This window comes from Tachypleus tridentatus, chromosome 5 (assembly GCF_004210375.1).
Source record: "Tachypleus tridentatus isolate NWPU-2018 chromosome 5, ASM421037v1, whole genome shotgun sequence".
In the NCBI taxonomy this organism is placed as follows: Eukaryota; Metazoa; Arthropoda; class Merostomata; order Xiphosura; family Limulidae; genus Tachypleus; species Tachypleus tridentatus.
In genome coordinates, this window is record NC_134829.1 from 34212700 (window position 1) to 34236147 (window position 23448).

Sequence of the window (23448 nt, forward strand, 5' to 3'; positions counted from 1 at the left end):
GCTTGTCATCACCACCCACCAAACACTTAGAACATTATGATGCCCAACGTTTAAAATGGCGGGCATATTTGGTAAAACAGGGATTTGAACCCGCGACGCGCAGATTGTGAGTCGAGCGCCCTAACCACTCGAACAATCCCAAATTGAGATGGTTTCTTAGTTTCAGCTTTATAATGTTGGAGAATAAACACAGTACTCCTCAGATATTTTATTACTGTCCTTTATTGTTTTGTTTTATAAATTTATCTTGATATATATATATTATGTTTATGTTGGTTATTTCAATATACAGATGACTCTAACTATTAACGTTTTGTTCGTAAACTGTGAAAAAGATGATATCGTAAATACAAATATTTTCACCTCTGATCACGACGGATACTAAAGTTGTATTTAATTATTTAACAATTCAGCCATTCTACAACTCTATATCAAAATATCGAAACAAAAATATCACAACTTCTCTAGAAACGGAAAAAAAAATACTTTTTTTTTCAAATTTCAATGAAACAACATTTAAGAGTTTCAGTAAAAATTGTGCGATCGAACTAGCTTAGTTTTTCTTATAGAATTTTAACGGTTTTACTGGTACCTAACTGACGTAGTATTGTGATAAGGTTGGAGAAAGGGGGCAAATCCAAATATTGATCTTCCGCCAAAAAGTATAAGGTAAATGTGCTTGACAACTTTGGTTTAGATCGCTCGGAAAGTAAACCAATGGAAAAAAGGAAAGAAGACGGGTACACAAATAAACGGAATCCCCAGCGAGTGACATTGTGTCAGATCCGAATACCAATTACCCTATAACACTTTCTGGGGGCCAGATGGCTAGGGTGCTTGACTCGTAATCTGAGGATCGCGGGTTCGAATTCCCATCACACCAAAACATGCTCGCCCTTTCAGGCGGGGGGGGGGTGTTATTTGGTAAAAAAAGTAGCCCAAGAGTTGGTGGTGATTACTAGCTGCCTTTCCTCTTGTCTTACACTGCTAAATAAGGGATGGGTAGCGCAGACAGCTCTTGTATACTTTGCGCGAAATTCAAAATAAACAAACACTTTCTGGAGTGATCTAATAAATGTTTTCAAAGACTGATAGAGATAGACAAAACAGCTCAGGGAACACACTCAGGGGCTGTAGAGGATGGCATAGAGGTCAGGACAAGAGCTGAACTTCTCATGGCTCTTAGAATTCATGGCAAGTTTGGTCAGATCGGTAAAAATCTTTCGACAAGAAAGTCACACACACAGAAACACAAATGATTCTTCTGTTATGTAAATAACATATTCACCTAATCAGGAAGGCAGAATTGACTTGTGAGACTCAACTCTGAAAGTTTTCAAGCTGAAAACGTTCTTGGCTAATTCGTTCGCCAGTTTCTCCTCACTCTTTCTCAACATTTTTTTAAAGCTAAAAGCAAATGATATATAGTTTTTTTTAAACATATCAGATTGAGTATGACTTCGTGTGAGTTATGTCAAATGTTTTACTTTGCCTAATAAATGTTTACATACCATGATCTGCATTGATTGTTGTTTGATGGTTTTCTGAAGATCCAACATTTGCTTATTGGCAGTATCAAGAGACATTTCCAGTTCGGTGATCTGTACTTGATACTTCTTCTTGAGACGAGCGACCTCTGTCTTTAGTTTAGCCTCGGCCTCAGCAAGCCTCATACTTAGGTGCTCAATTTCAATCTCTTTCTGTTTACTAGAAGGCAGAAGGTTGTTTTTTTAGTTTAATTTTTTTTACTTTACTTTCACCAGTATTTTTTTCAATTTATTATTAACTGAGTTTAGGTGGAATCCTTTTTAAGCTCAAATACCGATAATACTGGCTTTTGAAAAACTTATCAATAAATATGCAGTTAAGATGAACGGTTTTATTAAATGAAGTGCTCCAAATACAACGTTTAAGTTCTGGTATTACAATAACTATTAAGTTCTCAAATTACAGTAATAATTCATAAACCTTTATTACCTTTACCGTAGCGACGGATTTAATTACGAATACAGTCAATAGGGGCAGACTAACCCACCAGGTAAACGATCTCCACCCACTATATGAAACTGTATTTTTTAAAATTTATAAACATTAGTTTATGATGTATTAAATTATATTTGTATTCATTTCGAAGCAACTAAGTTTATCTGCTGCCACTCCTAATTTCAAACTACTTATCAGCTGCACCCTATCACTCATCATTCAGCGAATGGATTAACTGCTACTTTTATAACATAACCATAGTTGAAAAGTGAAAAACAGTTTAGGACCCTTTGTTAGATTTGCTGATGCGCCCCTATTCTGTCTGCCCATCATTACTAGTTAACACTAAACATCGGCATCAGTGTATTATGTTTTAAATTTAGACAAAATCGTCAAAACTATCATTTACATTCTTTAACTGAGTCTTATGACAGCTGGTAACCTTTCCACTGTACACAAGGCTAGTGAACACGCTCCAGCCACACAGAAAATTACTATGTCTGTACACAAGGCTAGTGAACATGCTCCAGCCACACAGAAAATTACTATGTTTTCGTTAAGTTTCGTCCATTTTATTTTTTGGAAACAAACAACCTTTTCTTTTTCGCTTGAACTGTTTTTTGAACAAAAACGTGGAACATCAAGCATTTGTAATATATATATATATATATATATACACACAAATTGTGTAAAAGCCTCATTGTAACAGGACCATTGTTAGACTTTATAGTTAAAGACCTGGAATATATCAGGTCATCCCATATGTATAGTCCGAAAATTTAATACAGAAAGTGCATCATCATTTATGTTTTTGTAGAAAGCTTTAATGACTAAAATATGTAGTAGGACGTGTATAAAAAATATTCAGAGAAATAAAAGAAACTAACCCAACTCCACTTTTTCGGATCATTACACAAATATACCCTTATGAGATGGACATGTCTGAGGAGCACATTAGACATATATAATGCTTTATAAGTTTAAAAAAAGCAATAGTGCAGCAGAAACTACACGAAACATTCAAGGTGTTTATGGTGCGGAGTCTCTCAGTGAAAGAAAATGTCGAATGTGGCTTCAGAAGTTCAGATCAGGTGACTACAGCTTAATTTAACCCATTCAACAGTTTACCATGTTTGGTGTGACGGATATTCGAATCCGCGATCTTCAGATTACTAGTCCAGTGCCTTATCCACCTGGCTATTGTCAGGCCTAGAGATTAGATATCCCATTATGTGACTTTGAGCTAAATAAACCATCTGCAAAAGCTTGGAAAGGTGTCAAAACTTGGAAAATAGGTCCCCTATTATTTGACAGAAGCCAACCTTAGAGCAATAGTGGACATTTGCATTTCTCTGCACTCTCGTGAACATAACTCACCTTTTTTGGACAGATTAGTGGCTGGAGGTGAAAAATGGATATATTATAAAAATGTTAATCACCGCAGTTAATGGTTCAGTGTAGGTAAACTGGCTAAAGCACAGCCTGAAATGGACTTCCATACCAGGAAAGTCTTGTTAAGCGTTTGGTGGGATGTTGTTGGTTGATCCACTTTGAGTTACTGCTACTCGATGTAACGATTACATCAGTCTTCTATTGTCAACAGTTAGAGTGCTTGAATGTTGCACTGAAAGAAAAGAGGCCTGCTTTGATCAATCGTAAAGGTGTGTAACACCAGGATAATGCACGGCCCCATACATACAAGAAGGATCACATCTGCAAAGATTGTAGAGCTAGACTAGTAAAAACATCCACATCCTTCTTATTCTCCAGACCTTGTCCCATCTGATTATCATCTGTTTCGAAATTTGCAAAACTATCTTGATGGAAAAGAGCTTGGAACACATGAAGATGTCAAAATTACCCTCTCTACATTATTTTCTTCCAAATCCCAAGAATTTTAAAGAACTGGTATTTAGAAGCTTGTGAATCGTTGGCAGGAAGTAATTAGTAATAATGGAAGATACGTTATTGATTAAATAACATTAAAAGCGTTTGAAATCCTTTATCTTTTTCTGAACCTAAAATGGACATTACTTAAGGGATGACTTGATAATTTTACTGAGAATGTGTAAATATTTCATTTTAAAAATAAACTGAACTAAATTTCATGAAACTGTTGAAATATCTCATTTCTTAGATACTCTTATGGAACATGGTAACCGTACTTGGATAAAAAGTAGAGAAAAACCTACCGCAATGCTTCTATTTCCTCTTCCTTCAGGGTCAACCTCTTTTCGAAGTCATATTTAAGTTGGGTCATTTCTGTGGACAGTCGTTGAGCCCTGGCCTCTTCTTGCTTCCGCAGGGTCTCTGCCTCCTTGTAGGCGACACTTAGTTCCTCCCTTTCGCTCTCCAGACGTTTAATCTCCAGATCCATCTCGTGAATCCTACGATTGGCATCATTCAGATGGGCCTTCGCATCACTCAACTCATCTGATAAATTGAATTAGTACAAAGCTTTGGTTATATCATTAATACTTACGAGTTTTGGCTACAACACTTGTAAGTTTGTTTGATTTTCTCTTTTTTTAATTATTTCCGTAACTGCCTTTAAAACGTCGGAGAAAATGTTACTCACAAGTAGTGGTTTGTTAGTGAAGTGGAAGAACTGATATTGGATAAAGAAAGCCATATGGCTTTACATTTCATACCTTCTTTATGGTGCTACCACCTTGACCGTAGTATTTCTTTAATGACGGTGCGAGAGAGACAAAATAAAATAGTTTTTGTAGTGCAAATCAAATAACTGAATCAAACCTAGCATAGTTTAGAGCAAAATGTCTTTATATGAGCATTGTTCGCTTATATAATTTAGTGATTTAAGTTGGAGATTTTCATTTTATTTACAATACTTAAAAGCACATTGCTAGAACTTGTGTAGCATTAAAGGGTACCAGTGGAAAATGTCATATTAAACCAAAAGAAATAAAAAACAAAAACAAATTAAAAGTCGCAATTTTGTTTGTTTTGGAATTTCGCGCAAAGCTACTCGAGGGTTATCTGCGCTAGCCGTCTCTAATTTTGCAGTGTAAGACTAGAGGGAAGGCAGTTAGTCATCACCACCCATCACCAACTCTTGGACTACTCTTTCATCAACGAATAGTGGGATTGACCGTTACATTATAACGCCACAACGGCTGAAAGGGCGAGCATGTTTGGTGCGACGGGGATTCGAAACCACGACCCTCAGATTACGAGTCGAACGCCTTAACCCACCTGGATATGCCGGGCTAAAAGTCGCGATAGCATTTTTGAAATCAAGAATATTTGTTATTAAGCGCAAAGCTACGTAAAGGGCTACATGCGCTCTGCTACCAGGGGGTATCAAAACCTAGTTTTTAGTGATATAAGTCTTGAAACGCACCACCGTACCGTGGGAGGGGAAAGGTTTTTAAATTAATAAATACGTGAAAAGAAGCCATCTATTTAAGTTAATTTGTGACATAGAATGTCTTTTATAAAAGTTAAAAACTCTTCGTGTGATTTAGCTCATTATTTCATGATTTTTACTGCATCAAACTGCTCGAACTACAGTATAAATTGGATCAGTATTACCTGTTGGCTAGTTTGTCAATCTACGTACCAGAAGTTGAAAGGTTTGAGCTTGGATATATAGTAAACACGACCTGGGGTTTTAGATGTGAGGGCGTTATACTTGTGACACTTAATCCCACTATTTGGTTAAGACTAGTCCTGTAGGCGGTGTGTGCTGCCTATTGATTGTTTCCCCTCTGCTGGTCAGATAAATTTGAACTTTGGGGGGTGTGACCAGGCCGTTTCGCCTGTCTATCGCGAAATGTGACGATCAGGTTGAGAATAACAACTAAAAAGAAATCAAACAAACAAAAAACTCTTATAAAACTGAAATATATCTAAACAACGTAATACAAAATAAAAACGTTAAGTAGGAATAGAGGCCCCGCATGGCCAGGCGCTTGAGGAGCCCTACTCGTAATCTGAGGATCGCAGGTTCGAATCCCCACCATACTAGATATGTTCGTTCTTTGAGCTGTGTGTGTGGATATTATATGTTACGATCAATCCCATTATTCATTGGTAAAATAGAAGCCCAAGAGAAGTGTTTCATTGCTAAATTATGGACAGCTATCGCAGACAGCCCTCGTGTAGTTTTCCACAAAATTAAAAAAAAAAAAAAACACACTAACTTGGAATTGTGTTGCGATCCTCATCAGCCTGAGGTAGTTAGGAGAGAATATTTCATCCTCATTGCGCCAAGTGAAATTTATATTCTGAAATGAGCCACTGACCAGACCGAAATCTTGTTTTTAGCAACAAAATCACTTAGAATGACCGTTAGTCATAAATCACCATCTTGTCATGTCGTCTCATGCTATATTTATTACCAGTTGGAGTATCCATCCCCTGAACCGAAGTTGTGTAAATTCGTGATTAATGAAAGGTCACATTAAGACACGAAAAGAGGTCCTTATTTTATGCGTATTTGTTAAAAATGCGAAAACACCCATAAACAATGTAAAACACCAAATATAAAACCACAAATTTGCTTGTTTCTTCGCATGGACCCAGTGAACCTCCGTACCATCTTAAAGGAGACTGAATAATGGTAAAAAACACACATCAAAACACCCACAGAAACCCTAAAGTGTAGAACTTAACATTTGTATGTATTTTCATATAGACTTAATTAACCTTCATACCGATTTTGGTGATGATTCGTTTGTTTTGTTTTTTGAATTTCGTGCAAAGCTACTCGAGGGCTATCTGCGCTAGCCGTCCCTAATTTAGGAGTGTAAGACTAGAGGGAAGGCAGCTAGTCATCACCACCCACCGCCAACTCTTGGACTACTCTTTTACCAACGAATAGTCGGATTGACCGTCACATTATAATACCCCCACGGCTGAAAGGGCGAGCATGTTTGGTGCGACCGGGGTGGGTGACGATTCATCCATATTCTGCGAAGTTGTTACATAGAAAGACAACAGATGGCACTGTATGAAACATTATTTTTAGGAGGTCCCATACCCGGCATGGCCAGGTGGTTAAGGCAATCAACTCGTAATCTGATGGTCACGGGTTCGAAACCCCGTCATACCAAGCATGCTCGCCCTTTCAACCGTTGAGCATTATAATGTTACGGTCAGTTCCACTATACGTTGGTAACAGAGTAGCCCAAGAGTTGGCGATGGGTGGTGATGACTAACTGACTTCCCTCTAGTCTTACACTGCTAAATTGGGGACGGCTAGCGCAGATAGCTCTCGTGTAGCTTTGCGCGAAATTCAAAACAAAACAAAACAAAAACAACAAAGAGGTCCCCCTATATCTGTGTGCACACTTAATGCTGTATATGTAATATCAAACACTCTTAAAGCTGATCATTTCTTCTGTAGTTTAAACAAGTGTAATATACGACGATCATCTAGAAAAACAAAACCAAAACTTCGAATACAGAACGTACCTCCTAGTTTTTTATTTTCTCTCACAAGATTTTCCTTCACCTCTTTCAGCTTATCGTATTCATATTGAAACTTTTGAAGATCGGCGATTTTAATGCGCAGTTCTCGTTGAGTTTGTTCCACTATAACAGTGAGCTCTTCGTTTTTAGACTTGAGGTCAACGTTCACTTTCTCCAGCTGAGTCACTTGCCTCTCAAGGTTTTGAGCATGCGTAGTAGCCTGTAACGTCAAAAGTGTAGAGTTAATTCGTTTTTTACCGGTGAAAGTATAGCGTATTTATAAAGTCAGAGTGGCTCTCTGAAGTAGTCCGTAGGCGGAATATCGTGTGTCTTGCACAAGAGACTCATTTAACAGTTTTTAGAAAAATTACAACAGTGGATCTGTTATAGAAACTTCAGTATTTTTACCATAAATTTTGATCACTGAGTCCATACTGACAGTGATAATGAATATTGCAAAATACACCATTTTGGTAAGACGCCTGAACCTTTGTTACTGGATTAGGGCGAAAAATTCTTATCTCCATAAAATTTCATGATATGCTACCAGCAGAAGATGAGGTTTCCACTGGTGGCAAAGAAAGAATAATGGAAATGTCTACATGTATGGAAATAAGGACAACTTAGGAAGATGTTATGTCTGCGATACCCAATGTCAATTTTTCGTGATTTTCTTAGTAATCGAAAACTATGGTAAAACACTAAAAAGTTTCGATAGTAACTCCCCTAGTGTCGTTTTTCAAATATAATGTAATGCAATTCTTATTTAAAAACACAAAATAGTTGGAATGTAGTCCTCATGATTCGCTCTACACAATGTTCCAAATACCCAAAATAACTTTATAATTACCCTGCACAGGCACATTATTTGTTTTATATATTTTACATAAGGTTGCATAAAACTTTGTTATGGTTATGAGTATTCAGTGCTTTAGAATTACAGATAGATCTAAAACATATTCATTACAAAGTCATTACTAGTGAACAGTTAAAAATTCTGATTCTACGCTGTTATGAGCTCTACCACAAAATATATTTATTTGTCTTTTCTTTTGAGTAGTCTCGCTCTGTTTGGAAATATCTATCGAAATATCCCAGTGACGTAATGCAATGGGTGTAAGTTTTTATTCTGAATTCAGTGGCATAGCCAGGTTTTTCATTCAGGTGAGCAGAAAATGTTAAGGGGATAAGTAAACCAAAAAGCTGAAATTGATTTAAATTTGTAATAAAATTAATACACATCAAATGAAGTGCAATAGTGTTTATAGAAGTTTTATTTTATTTTATTATTAAGTGACACAAAACGAGTTTCTTATATTTAAAGCTGAAATATAATTTGTGATAAATATATCTATGTTTTCAAGGGGGCCGAGCTCCCTTCGACCTCCCTCCCTGGTTGCACCTCTGTTTCAGTTAATTTCTTTCTCTACACTTACAAAAGAAAAATAGTTTGTTTGAAAAGTTATTTTCAACCATACGTATAATTTAAAAATGCAACGTATTTTTTTACCTTTTCTAAGTCCATCACTAATACTTCCACTTCACTCTGTAGTCTGGACTTATGTTTCTCCAAGCTACTGCACTTGTTCAGAAGGGATTCTAACTGCTCTTCATATTCAGCAGTCTTAGCGACCATTTTACGTCTATCAAGAATAGAAGTAGAGAGTTGATATCCACGACTATCGCGCAGCAATTCACTCTCTGATAGCATAAATTAAGAGGTCACAGAAAGAGCGATTGGCTTCAAATATTTAACTGCAAGCTGTAGTAACAATGATTAAATTATCTAACAAAATAATAATATAAATCATCTTTTACTGAAACTCCATGTGTCTCAGTTTCGGCCTAAATTATTACTAAGATAAAAACGTAAACTCATAGCTCGTGAAATATTCGAGGCAAAAACTACAAATTTTTCTAAGAGGAAAATAACGGACTTTTCTATGTATTCCATACGTAAGTGACAGACACAGGAATAATCTGCACCCCAATAAATGTATAATAGACGTTTTGTATAGACGATTGTCCAAATAAGGAAATGTTTTTGTCAGTGTGAGATATACAGGTTGACTGAGATTCATTTCAGGTTGAGGTTCATCTGAGAATGTCATTTATGTTTGTTACTACTAATACAGATGTGAATTGGTAAGCGATATATGCCGTTTCTCACCATATCCAAAGTTTGGGTCAAGAGGTGCCGGAGGTTCATCTGGCCTGACGCGAATGTAGCAGAAAACTTTATGTTTGTTACTTGCACTAATACAGATGTGAATTGGTAAGCAGAAAAGGAGAGATATATGCAAGTAGAGAGCCAATTAACAGTTTCTCACCATATCCAAAGTTTGGGTCAAGGAATAGGCATATTTAAAGCATTTACATGAAGGGCCTATTTACGGAGTGGGTATGCAATGCTACCTGATAAATCGAGAAACTACACACACGACTGTGTTTTTGGATTTGTAATTAAATTCATTTATAACTTGTGAAAAGTCGACCCCATCTGATTGGCCCATTCACTGTTACTCTTGTACACCATGATAACTGTTATTATTAGTTAAGCAAACTCGTAACAGTTTCGAAAGGTAGCGAATATACTAATACATCATAAAACGGAGAGCACGATACATAAAAACATTTATTTTGTTTTGTAAATCTCACGTTACATATTAAACAATGACTTGTATTGTCATTGTAGCTATTACCAATAATTGGACCTTAAACAGCTAAGGATGTATAGTCTTCCAATTTTTCTTCCTTTGTACTTTAACTCGAGAAAAACTGTTTGCGTGTTTCATCGCCAGTCTACATAGTTTGCTATTTGCGCTGTATTCGTCACAGAAGTCGAACTCATAATTTTAGTGTTATAAGTCTTGAAAATTACTATTGAGCCATCAGGGGCCTACCTTTCTCTCCTTCTCAAAGACCTGGTGTGGTATAGCTAGTGTGCTCAACTTGCAATCTGCGGGTCGTAGGATCATAGCCCGCCGCCAAACGTACTCGCCCTTTCTGCCATGGGTGCATTATAATGTGAAGGTCAATATACAATTCGTTGATAAAGAGTAGCCCGATGGTTGGCAGTAGGTGCTTCTGGCCGGTTTCTTCACTATTGTCGTCCCGTTCAAAATTATGTAAAGCAGCAGATAGCCTTAGTAGCTTTACCATAAACAAACTCTCTCTCAAAAGAAAAGTACAATTTTAATGATCGTTAAAAGATGTTAATGTAGTTTCCTTTTAGGATAAATATCTCAGAAAGTAATTAAAATATTTTTGTATTTTTAATCATACATTGCAAGGATAATGTGTTTTGAAAACCCTGAAACCAAAAACAAACTTAGAATAATATTTCTGATGAGAAAGGTTTAAATGGCTCATAGTCTCATAGACTGAATGTCGACTCACCGTAGTTCGTCAACCTCTTCATGGTGGGATTGGAGTTCAGTCTCGTACTTGGACTTCCATGTAGAAACTTCGCCATTTACTTTAGTTAGTTGTCGTTCCAGCTCCAAGCGAAATTCTGATTCTTCTTCAATCTGGACCTTGAGAGATTCAAGCTCCATCTCTACTGTATGAACATGTTGCTCAAGAGAAGATCGTTTCTGTTAAGAAGGTTTATTGAGTCAAGCGTTGTTTTACTTATGATGAATTTCTTTAAGAACAAGCATTCTTTCATTTCATAATATTTTTTTTAAATATATATCATGTTTTACGAAGCATTCAGTACTTTATTTGAACTTTTCCGTCACTATTAAATAAAACAAACAAACGAAATATTTGTAACGTTTTATCTTCTGAGATCTTCTGTCTAGGATTTAATCGTGTGTCAAAATGTTAATACAAACTTGTTTTGTCTTCGTAGATTGAAATAAAATTATTACATCACAAGCTAAAGCTTATTTCTTTGTTTTCAAATTATGTTGTTTTTTGGAAATCTAAGCAGTAATTAGAAATTTACCCTTTCTTCGTCCTCCAAGTGGCGTTTTGTGTCCTCGAGTTGAGTAGCCAGCTGTGTTTTGATATGAGTGATGTTGTCAATAGACACTTTATACTCCTGAACTTCGTTGATGAGCTCAATGTTTTCGGAGCTTAAGCGTGTCTTTTGTGACGTCACCTCAGTTAATGATCGGTTCAGCTCCTCAATATGGACGTTGAGTTCGTGGACGTTGTATTCGAGTTTCTCTATGGTCTTCAGTGATGCAAGCTGTAACAGTAAGAACAAGTAAGTATGTTGTGGACGGTGAACATAATACAGGGTTTTAAAACTGCAGACATTTATTTTGACCTTCTCACATATACAATAGTGATAAGATTATAAGCCTAATTCTACATAGATAAAATCGAAATAAATAATTAGTCCCTGGAATAATAAATGGCAACTTTGCACACGTAAGTTGAAGGATATGATTGTTTTCTTACAAAATTAAAACAAACAAAAACAATATTTCTCGTTTCTCTTCATCGTTCGAGCGCTATGCCTACCTTTTCCTTGTTTGCACTCTCGACCTCAGCCAACAGTTCATACACCTCGGCTTGGAACTTTTGCTTTTCTCTCTCAATCCTGTAAAAAAAAAAAAAAAACTCGCTATTAAACACCCAGTTCATTTTATTATTAATTATGTTTACCCCTGAATACTTCTATAAATTTAATGCATTTTGAATTAATTTAAATATACAAGTATTTCAAATGACGTCACGCACATTTGGTACCACTCCATGAGTCAAGTACTCGGAGATGCCAACCTACTGTTCTAACTTATTGAAATAATTAACATATTAAACGACTTAATTTTGTTGTTATGCAATAGAATGTTATAACATTATTCGAAGAGACAACATACCTTTAATGCATTTATCTTAAATACCTTTAGTGAGACTTCTATTAACTAAAACACTTTCTTGGAAAACATCTTCTGATGTTACTCGGGTTACTAGTTTTAGTTAAAACATCTAGTCCTCAAATAAAATGCTGTTAAGTAAAGTTTTTTTTTTTTTTTTTTTATCAGTTAAAACTTCTTTTATGAAACAAAAATAAAAGAATAGAACGAACGACGTACTTAGCTTTAGCTTTCTGAACACCATCAAGCTGGTCTTGGAAGTCTGCAATAGCCTCTTGGTGCTTCTTGCGAAGTAAATGGGCATTTTCTTCGCTTTCCAAATGTGTATCTTCCAAGAGTTTTCGCAGTTTAGACAGCTCTACATCTCGCTTTTTATTCATTTCGATCTACGAGCAGAGAATATTTACAGAAGACGACTGTAACAACAATGTCCCTAAACGTGCTTTAGTGTTCCACAAATTTAAATTAATCATTAATAACATAAAAAAGAAGTGAAAAGTAGTGAAGTAGTTTATGACTGTCATCAGGAATGTTGGAAGAATTCGATAAAATCACTTTCACGGGTCAACGTTACTTGATACTCATTAGTAGCCAAGTTGCGATAATTAAATTTCGTTGGGAGTTAACCTGAAAATGCAATTCATTGAAAGAGACAAGATAACAATGTTAAACATCTTAACAATTATGTAAACAGTTTGCCAGGAACTCTTACTTGTGACTCGCTGCTTCCTTCGGCTTCCTCCAGTCGATCGGCATACTGCATCAGCTGAACAGATAAATCAGTCTTTTCCCGCTCAACCTTAACAGAAAACCACAAAAAGCATGGTGTAAACGTGTACCCAACTAATGAAAGATGACAAAAATAAAGAATCCATCAAATTATTTTTCCTCCAACTTTCCAGCATTACACGGAGCTAATAAACAGCATCATTATGACCGAATTCTATGTGCCACAAAATTATCGTTTCATATATTACTGTTCTTCAAAAAGTAAGGAAATGGGGAGTTTATATTTGACTCTGCACTAGAATTACCCATGCGCTTAATTATTAGAGATTATCATAAAATCTGGGGTTTCTACGGATTTAAACCACTAATTTTAATCATGACCTGAAGAGTAAGAATACAACTAAAACCCCATCCCAGTTTATCAGCTTTTTAATTTCTCAGAAGGGAGAAGACAAATCATTTCCTGTGTATCTTTTGTGTAATATGATGCTATGTGTAATTCTATCGTTTGTTTATTTGTATGTTTGGACTTAAGCACAAAGTTACACAAAGGGCTATCTGTGCTCCGCCCACCACGGGTATGGAAACCCAGTTTATAGCGGTGTGAGACCGCAGATATACCGCTGTGCCATTGGAGAGCTAATTTGATAGTTTCTTGTAGGTTTCAGAAGCTTACAATTCTCAAATATAAGCAGTGTGTTTAGCGTGGCTATTTTCCAAATGAGTATTCAACTATTTTACTTTATTTCCCCATTATATAAGTTCCCTAATGGGATAGCGGTAAGTCTACGAACTTAAAACGTTAAAATCCATGGTTCGATTCCCTGAGGTGAACACATCATATAATCTAATATTGCTTTGCTTTTGAATAACCAAGGAAACAAAACAAAATCATTATTTAATAAGTGTCCGCCAGTGGGTTAGTGGTAAGTTTCCAAATTTTAAATTGTAAAATCCGTGGTTCGATTCCGTACTATGAATAGAGAGTGTAAATAGGATATCGTGAAGTTTTGCGCTAATAAACCGACCAACACCAACAACAGCCAAATAAATGTGATGTATATATCTCGGGTGGTAGAAATAAATAAAAACACAACGCCAGTTAGTAACGAGATAATGAGAAAACTACCGAAAACTTTTCGATGAAGAACAGTAATATTACAGTTTCCTACAGTTGTGGTAATAAGTTTTTTACCTTTAATTTAGAAAAAAAAATCACATTGTTCTTCACGTGATTGTTTATAGATAAGATAAAAAGTAAACAATCTAGTGGAAGCTTCTTGTAGTTAGAAACTACATTCATGGTACTTATTTTCGTTTGTACTATACTGTGAAAAATAGTTCAGGTTACACTCTGGAGGAGTATTGAATACCGACCAAAGCAGAGGCTCATCTATCTCTAAATATGAAATCTTACCGTACTGCGTTTGTCAGTGCGCCAGGTAAGATGGCACTTGGCCCACCTTAGTCAAGTGGTTAAAGCACTCGACTCGTAATCCGAAGGTTGCGGTTTCGAATCGTCGTCATGCCAAACATGCTCGTCCTTTCAGCCATGAGGGCATTATAATGTTATGGTCAATTCCATTATTCGTTGGTAAAAGAGTAGCTCAAAAGTTGGCGCTGGATGGTGATGATTATCTGCCTTCTCTCTAGTTTTATACTACTCACTTAGAGACGGTTAGCGCAGATAGCCCTCGTGTAGCTTTGCACGAAATTCAAAAAAACAAACTTGGTGCTGTACCTAACTTCGAATTATTTCTTCACAAGAAAGTAAACTGCGGCAACGCCATATTGCTATTTTTTGTACATGTTATTTAGTTATCAATCTATTTATTCTATTAGTTATTATTCTTATTTTGTATCATCTGTTTAAACCAAAGTCTTAATGCAAGTAAAAGTTGAATGCAGTTTTAATAAACCAACCAACACCAACAAACTGTTAGACTCTGTTCAACCCTTAACAACAGGACAAAGAAACCCATTACCAACCTAGCGTTAACAAACAGATACACAACTGCACAAACTAAGCAAATTAATGTATGTTAACCACTACATTTTGAAAAAACTTCAAAGCTACACAAAGAACTATCGGTGCTGTGCGTTATAACCTTTCAGACTTACAACTGTGCCGCTAGGAAGCATTCTTAAAAACCAAAAATCTGAATTATACTTAAAATAAGCTAAGAAAATATTAATTATTTTAAATATAATCATTAAAAACAAAAGCCATTCAGGCTTAAGTAAGTCAGTTCGATTTCTCGCGACGGGCAGAATGCGGATAGTTTTTTTTTTTATAATTAAGCACAAAGATACAGAATGGTTTATCTGTGTTCTGCCCACCACGGGTATCTAAACCCGGTTTCTAGCGTTGTACGTCTGCTGACATACTGCTATGCAACGGGGAGGGGGAATGCAGATAGTCTATTGTGTTGCTTTAACCTGTATAAATATCTTCTTATCTTTTAATATACTTATTTTTGAATGGGGCATGGACCTCTTTGGAGTAACTACAGAAGCAATTGGGGGTAATGAAGGAACTTAATTGGTATGTGAAGGGTCTTTCTTTGAACCCCGCAGCGAAACGCGGGTATTTTATGCTAGTTTAAGTAAGTTAACCTAATTCTACTGCACTGTGAAAAAAAGGTTGAAATTAATTAGAATATTTTTAAATATTAAGAATAATATTAGTTGGACTTTAAAGAACAAAATTCCAAGAGCTTATATTCTTTCCATTACTGAACAATCAACTCTCAAGATTCAGTATAGTTTAGAAGAAGAAGATTTGTATTTTACCTACAATGTTTGTTTTGTTTGTTTTTTTAAATTTCGCGCAAACCTACTCGAGGGCTGGCTGCGCTAGCCGTCCCTAATTTAGAAGCGTAAGACTAGAGGGAAGGCAGCTAGTTATCACCACCCACCGCAAACTCTTGGGCTACTCTTTAACTAACAAATAGTGGGATTGATTATCACATTGTAACGAGCATGGTTAGTGTAACAAGGATCCGAACCAGCATCCCTCACATTACGAGTGAAGCACCCTAACTACCTGGCCATACTGGGCTCATTTACAGGTTGTAACATTCTAATTATAATCAAACGTATTTGTTACTCACTTAAAATTGTACAAATTCTTTGTCTCGAAAAGTTGATTTTATTTTACAGCATTTTATGTTTCATCCCAGTGAAACTAGAAATTGAGCAAAACTTTTAATAACTTAAAAAAATCTTTTGTCATTAAAACCAATAAACATGTAAAGTTTTATATTCCTTTTTATATTTTGTTTCATCAAAAATAGTGTTTGTTTGTAATTAAGCAAAATATCTACATAACGAGCTGTCTGTGCTTTGCCCACCAGATGTATCGAAATCCTGTTTCTGGAGTTGTTAGTTCGTAGATATATCAATATATCAATAGTGAACCAATAAAAGTTTGGATTCCTTTACTTATCTTTTTTTCTTCAGTAAAGAACTAAACAGTCTAGATATATATTACTTTTTTTAAGTTTTGTCTCAGTAAACTTATTTAACTCTTTAACAGCGGGAATTTTGTAGGCAGCCGCACCAGTTGATGACGGCCGCCGTTTAAAGGTTAAAAGAAAGTTAAGCCTAATCTTTACAATGTTTTGAAATAAGCTAATAATTCATCAAAATTCAACATTTACTGTCATTAATTTTCCGAAAGTAATATTTAAAAAAATACTAAATATGCTTCTTTTTAATTCTTTAAACAAACTAACAGATTATTGCAATTCAACTTACCCGTTGTCTAAGCTCGCGCTCTCCATCTAATTCATCATGAAGCAGACGAATTTTATCCTGCATAAAAAGAACAATACGTTGTTAGTACAAAATGGAGAAAATACACTTCATTGTTTGATACTGTACTTCATTCAGGTTTATAGCATTTATTTAAACACTTATTTTTTTTAGTTTTATAAAAAACACACATGATGTACTGTGAAATGAATTGTTTTATAAACAATTAACTTCGTAACCAAAACAGGTTTGTTGAACAGTGAACTTATTTTCCATGTAAGATGAAGTACACAATGAATTAATATTGAAATATTAAACAAACAATCTTATTCAATATAGTTAAAAACTTACTGTAAGAAAAAAATGTGTATTTTAAATATAAGTACTTGTTTTGTTTGTTTGAAATCAAGCACAAACCTACACAATGGGCTATCTGTGTTCTGCTCACCGCGGGTGTCAAAACCCGGTTTTTAGCGTTGCAAGTCCATAGACATACCATTGTGACACTAAGGGGCTAATTGTTTGTACTCTTTTGTTTCAAAATCTCGTTTCATGAGCAACCGGAGGCGTAAAACTAATAATTAAAAAACATTTAACCACAAACGAAAAAAAATATGCAAGCATTTAAAAAACAACAACTTTGTTATATATAACCTTTTTTTTGTATTTCGAAGAAGTCCTAATATTTATTTTAACAGACTACGCCACTATTGAATGTCATGTCTTACGATTTTATTCTTCCAGTTTTCCTCACTTTTCCGTTTTTTGGTGGTTTCTAGACAATGTTAAGGACTTATTTTTTGTGGTAGAAAACTGCATATTATAACGGATTTACTGTTATACCCATTCATTTTAATATCTACGGTTGATTCAGTCTAATGTATGTAACTCATAATGTTAAATGTGTATTGCCCAAGTCCCGCGTTTTTTTCTAAATTTGTAGAAGATTCTCGAAAGTAAGAATGAACAATTCATGTTTTACGAAATCACTAGCGAATCTTCGAATATTCTTTGGCCAAGCGAACTTTATAGAACTTCGCATAAAGATTATAAATCGACCCGTCAAAGTCAGTTTTAAAATATTGTTTGGTCGCTTCAGTCAATGTAGTATAAACATCGAAAGCCATAACTGTGACAAATGTTTATTGATCGGCGAATTATAGATATTTGACCAGGACGTTTATAGATTTCGAACATTACAAACTTCATGAATTAACTTCGGACGTTAGTATTTATACGAGGTCATTAGATATCTTCTTCGGTAAAAAGTGAGCTTACGAACCGAGTGAGGCCAACCAAGGATATGGCTAGCTAGCTTCCCCCGTCAAAAAAAGTGTAACAGTATCAACTCAGAATTACAACGCTCGTCGTAGACTTCGACCATCTATAAAATATTCAGTTCCAGACCAGATAGAAGACTGATTATTGTTTGTAAGTTTGAATAAAACTTGTATACAAGCAATCATTTGTAATAACCATTATTATAAATTGTATTTTTATTTGTGTATTAGAATGAATTTGTGTTAAGAAAGAAACTTATTTGTATCAATATTGTTGGCAAATATCATAAATGTGATGCATATTGACATTCAATTAATTTTTAAATTAAAATTTCCAGCTATTTAAAATCATAATACGTCACATAATAAATCGGAGACTCGTCCCAGATAAATTATGATACGTAACAATATTAGGAGATTATTCACATGATGCTTTGTTTAATATAATTCTCTTGATAAACAAATGCATATTATGGCCATTATTATTAATATAAACAAAATATTTGATTAATTTTGTTAAACAATATCTTAGGGGTGTTTTATCTATGTACCTGAGGAAGAATAATCCTTTAACGGTCAAAAATAATTCTGAAAGGATTATTTTAATTGGAATATTTCAGTTTGCTAAAAATATTACAGATTTTTCTGTTTGCATTACATTCAAAATGTACCACATTTCACATCGTGGTCGCGTTGTCTTGGCGCAAGGAGCTACTGATCAAGTTGAACACAATAATACTGGAATATGAGAATTAAAGTTCTGGCTTGTTTGTTTTGAATTTCGCGCAAAGCTACAAAAAGGCTATCTGCGATACCTGTCTATAAATTAGCAATGAAAGATAAAAGAAAAGGCAGCTAGTCATCACCACCTACCGCCAACTCTTGTAATAGAATTTAGGCCCGGCATGGCCAAGCGTGTTAAGGCATGCGACTCGTAATCTGAGGGTCGCGGGTTCGCATCCCCGTCGCGCCAAACATGATCGCCCTTTCAGCCGTGGGGGCGTTATAATGTGACGGTAAATCCCACTATTTGTTGGTAAAAGAGTAGCCCAAGAGTTGGCGGTGGGTGGCGATGACTAGCTGCCTTCCATCTAGTCTTACACTGATAAATTAGGGACGGCTAGCACAGATAGCCCTTGAGTAGCTTTGTGCGAAATAAAAAACACACACACACACGTAATAGAATTCGCGGGGGGAGCATACTTCAAGAAATTCTAACTTTTAATGCTCGAGCGCCAAAGGTGAATATGAAACAAGAAATTACGTTATTTACATTTAAAAAAGCTAATTCTATCTACAAGCTTTGTGTTGCGGTAACACTATTCCAAACATGCGGTATCACCGGTGATTTACAAGTAACAAAGACGATACTAAGTAAGAATAATTTTTCCCCAAAATACAGTTACTAAATATTCTGCTATAGTTAAATTTTATAGCATTTTATCTACTGTTAAGTTATAAAATAAAAATGTTCATGGAGGGTATGCCCATGTTCATGTTTGCTCAGCAAATATACTGAGACCTGAACTAATACTTGTCTGGAATTCGTTCTTTACCATGCCTTCCTATTCTTTAAGAGTGATTATTTTTAATGATCCCTGGTGGGTGATAAGTCTACGGATTTACAACGCATAAATCGGAGATTAAATTCCCATCGTGGATAGAGTGCAAGTGATCCATTGAATAATTTTGTACTAATAAAACACCACCATAAAATTAATTTGACAAGTATATTTGACAGTGAAAAACGCATTTTTTTCCACACTTTAGTGTTTCGTCATCTTATTTTACAAACTATCAGTATCCAGAAAATACCACACATAAAGGTTTTAATTTAGCTAAACTGAAAACACTCTACAGTTTAGGTTTCTTTCGGACTAACTTCATTTCTCAGATTAAGCTATTTCACAATCTTTGTGTTTTTGCACAAACACACATTTAAAAATTACTTTTTTGTTATTTGATTATTTATACTCTGTGTTTTTATTCATATTATATATTAACATTTACTTCAGTATGTAATATTCCACAGTATGTCTTTAAATTCATTGGTATTCTTTCTTTCCCTATGCGAAATATTATTTTTATTTATTATTGTACATTTCCTGTTAGTTCCTTTTGTCTGAAAACAGCTTCTCTCGACGTGTCTCTTGTTTCCCTACCTTTTCTGTCACTGTGGTTCACTTTTGTTTTATATTCCATTCGTGTTTATTCTTATCTCACAGGCCAGTTTTTTTTTGTTATTTTCGTTCTCTTCATTTATTTTCCATCTTTGTAAGGGATACAGAAAGTGCGGCTAAATCTTGAACATTCATGGACTTTTCTCTAAATTAGTTTCACTTTGATTTTCTTCATTCCTTTTGAGATTTAAATTTACAGCGTACCTTTATTTGTGCTCTGCATTTTCGTTTTAAATTGTTAGTAGTATCAAGTTCTAAAAAAACATCTTCTTTCCTTCGGTCCTCCCATTGTTTCTGTTATTCGGTTAAGTTTAATTTTAGCAGTATTCTCTTGCCAAAATTAACGGTTCTCAGCTTTTATTATCAATTCGTACAAGGTTTCTTTACTGTTTTCTCTAGATTATGGTACCACTTGTCTCATATTCAGTTCATATAATGTATATTATTGGCTACACTTGTTGTTTTGTTTGATGTAGCAATGTGATGGTCTATATAGCACACTTCTACCTAATGCGCTTCTTGAAGGTCTATATAGTGCTTCTATCTAATGTCTCCTTGATGATTTATATATATATAGCACCGATATTTGATGTACGCCCTTGGAGGTCTGTAGTTTTTCTCAAGATGCTAACTTCCACAAATCTTCAATGTATTAATGATATCACTGAACCACCTCGTGATGCCTTCCTTTCTTCTCATGGTTTTTTACAGTAACACACCTAAACACTTTAAGAAATATTTTGGGTTTCTCAAATTTATTTTAACATTCAACGCTGGCAGGCAGTCTATCCTTAATTGTGGGTTAATATTTTTTCACTGTTTTTGCTTTAAAAAACACTTCTCAATACTATTATTAAACCACATATATATGTAGAAACGGCTCGTTTGGGTTGAGAAATGTTTTTACGTAGAGGAGTGAACCTGACGATGACAGAAGAAGGTCGAAACATTGTTCACTCCTCTACGTAAAAAATGTTCTCAACCCAAACGAGCCGTTTTTACATATATATTTCTCTACAAGTGGGTTTTCTCGACATCACTGATTATTAAACCACATAGTTCTAATCCACCCATCTTTTATCATCAGGCCATACAAGGTAACTATTTACTGCCTGGTGTTCAGTGTCGTAGATAGAAATTGAAGATACAGTATACGTTTGGAATGTTTTAGAAACTTCCACATTTGTAGAGATTTGAAATGTTAAAAATGCTTTGTTACAGGTAAATAGTAAATTAACATCGAGATCAGTTAGTAGAGCGCTGTATTTAAGGGCGAGACGTCGTAAGTTTGAATTTTTTCCCGAGAAATGCAAAAATTAAAAACAACAAAAATGTTGCGCAATACGAGGTCAACCTTTGGTGTGGAGGGAAAGAATGTGGTCGTTTAAACGAAAAAAATTGAATTACTTTGGAAGGGAAGTCGTCTAGGGTGCGAGATATCTTGCATCTCAAGAGGATAAAATCTTGGATTATTATTACCTTATTTCACCTCGTGAAGCTATTTTTAGATCCCCAGAGTTTTCATCTCTGGAGCCATCATTCAAACTGTCAATCAGTTAAATCAACTTCTGTTAAGCCTACAATTTTCACTGGATCATGGAAAACAGTGTGTGTTTTCTTACTGCAAAGCCACATCGGGCTATCTTCTGAGTCCACCGAGGGGAATCAAACCCTTGATTTTAGCATTGTAAATCCGTAGACTTACCGCTGTACCAGCGTGGTACGATCATGAAATAAATTATAAATATATCGTGCAGGCATTAGGTTTAGCGGTTTTTCATAATTACTTAATTCTGCTAAACTGTTTCCGAGAATTCCAAGGTTTCCATCCTTTTGGAAAGAGCCCCAGTGGCATAACGGTATGTTTGCGGACTCACACCGCTAAAAACCAGGTTTCAATACCAGTGGTGGGCAGAGCACAGATAGCCCATTGTGGAGCTTTGCACTTTATTCCAAACACACACACCTTTTGAAAAATAAAATATATTTTATATCATCTGGATATTAATACAAGTTGAACGGAAGGAGGAAGTAACGTCACTGTTGACCTTTCAAAAAGGAGATGGCAGCTATAAGAAAATTGTACTGTTGCGTTCTAACTGATGGCTTCATTATGAATAATCGAATATCGATAGAAGATCAAAATACAAATTAAAACTACTTCTCGTATTTTAGGGTACATTAAATTTAAATCACTGTTGCATCAACTGGTGTGTTTGTTACAGGAATTGTGGAAATACGATAGTTTCAAACTGAATTCTAAACCACATCTCCCCTTAGCGAGACATTATACACTTCTGGGTTATAAATACCTACGGCGTTTTTGGCAAGCCAAATTTAGACTAAAATTCACGTTCTAAGGTGGTGAGATCAGAGCATGCATACGAAGTACCTCTACCCGTGGTCAGGCACGGAGCCAAAACTGACTTTTTGTTTTTCTTGTAAAAAAAGGAACGTTTCTTTCTGTTAACAAAAAACTGATAAAATAAGAAAGGTCTTAGTCTATAGGTAATTCTAAGCGCCTAAGGAATTGTTTGTTAAGACAACTGTTTTACATTTCCCATAAATTCCTTCTTTTATCAAACTGTATAACAAAAGTTGAACGCTTCCGTCTATAATAATTTCACGTCAACTACATCTTCGCAGTTTTAGTCTTTTTGTTTATATTGTTTTTTATTTTAACCATAACAATCAGTGGGAGTTATCAATAATTATCTTATGTAGTAACTCGTAACAAATGTGAAGACAAACATTTCTTAAACGCTTTCGAAATTGTCATTGTTCAGCTTGGAGAGATAATTTATGGATAAGAAATTTTAATTATTGCTGAACGTGGGAAGTTGATATTTGTTCAAGAAACTCTCGTAACTATTCAGATCAGAAAACTGAGTTTTTAACAATAAAATTACTTTTTTGAAATCAGTGCAGTTTACTTAAATAGAAATTCGATGGTGTACAGGAGGTCTATCTATCGGGTAATTATGAAGATTTTTATTTTAGTGAATGAAAGCGTGTTTTTTTTTTGTTTTTATGACAAATAAACAACCTAACCACTTTCACGAGAATCTTTTTTTTAAACTTATTTCATGATTTTTATGCTTTTGGACATTCACTTGTGTGCGTTAACAACGATGTACTTGCTTGTTAAACTAAATTAACAACAAAACGTTTGGAAAAAAGAGATTCTATTCATATCCAAATCCATTATTAGCCTAGTACAATTTCCACATAACAGATAATCATATATATATT

At 35.1% G+C, this 23448-nt stretch overlaps 1 protein-coding gene across 1 annotated transcript in view; it reads right to left on the reverse strand.

Annotated features, from left to right (window-relative positions):
- LOC143250905 (paramyosin-like) overlaps nt 1-23448 on the reverse strand; it is a 39057-nt gene that overhangs the window by 13413 nt on the left and 2196 nt on the right. Inside the window, exons 2-11 of the mRNA XM_076502074.1 lie at nt 16740-16796; nt 12964-13050; nt 12471-12637; nt 11896-11974; nt 11372-11617; nt 10819-11015; nt 8930-9062; nt 7423-7639; nt 4176-4416; nt 1512-1707 (exon numbers count right to left, since the gene is read on the reverse strand). Coding sequence (XP_076358189.1) covers nt 1512-1707; nt 4176-4416; nt 7423-7639; nt 8930-9062; nt 10819-11015; nt 11372-11617; nt 11896-11974; nt 12471-12637; nt 12964-13050; nt 16740-16796 — 1620 coding nt within the window. The remainder of the gene's footprint in view (nt 1-1511; nt 1708-4175; nt 4417-7422; nt 7640-8929; nt 9063-10818; nt 11016-11371; nt 11618-11895; nt 11975-12470; nt 12638-12963; nt 13051-16739; nt 16797-23448) is intronic.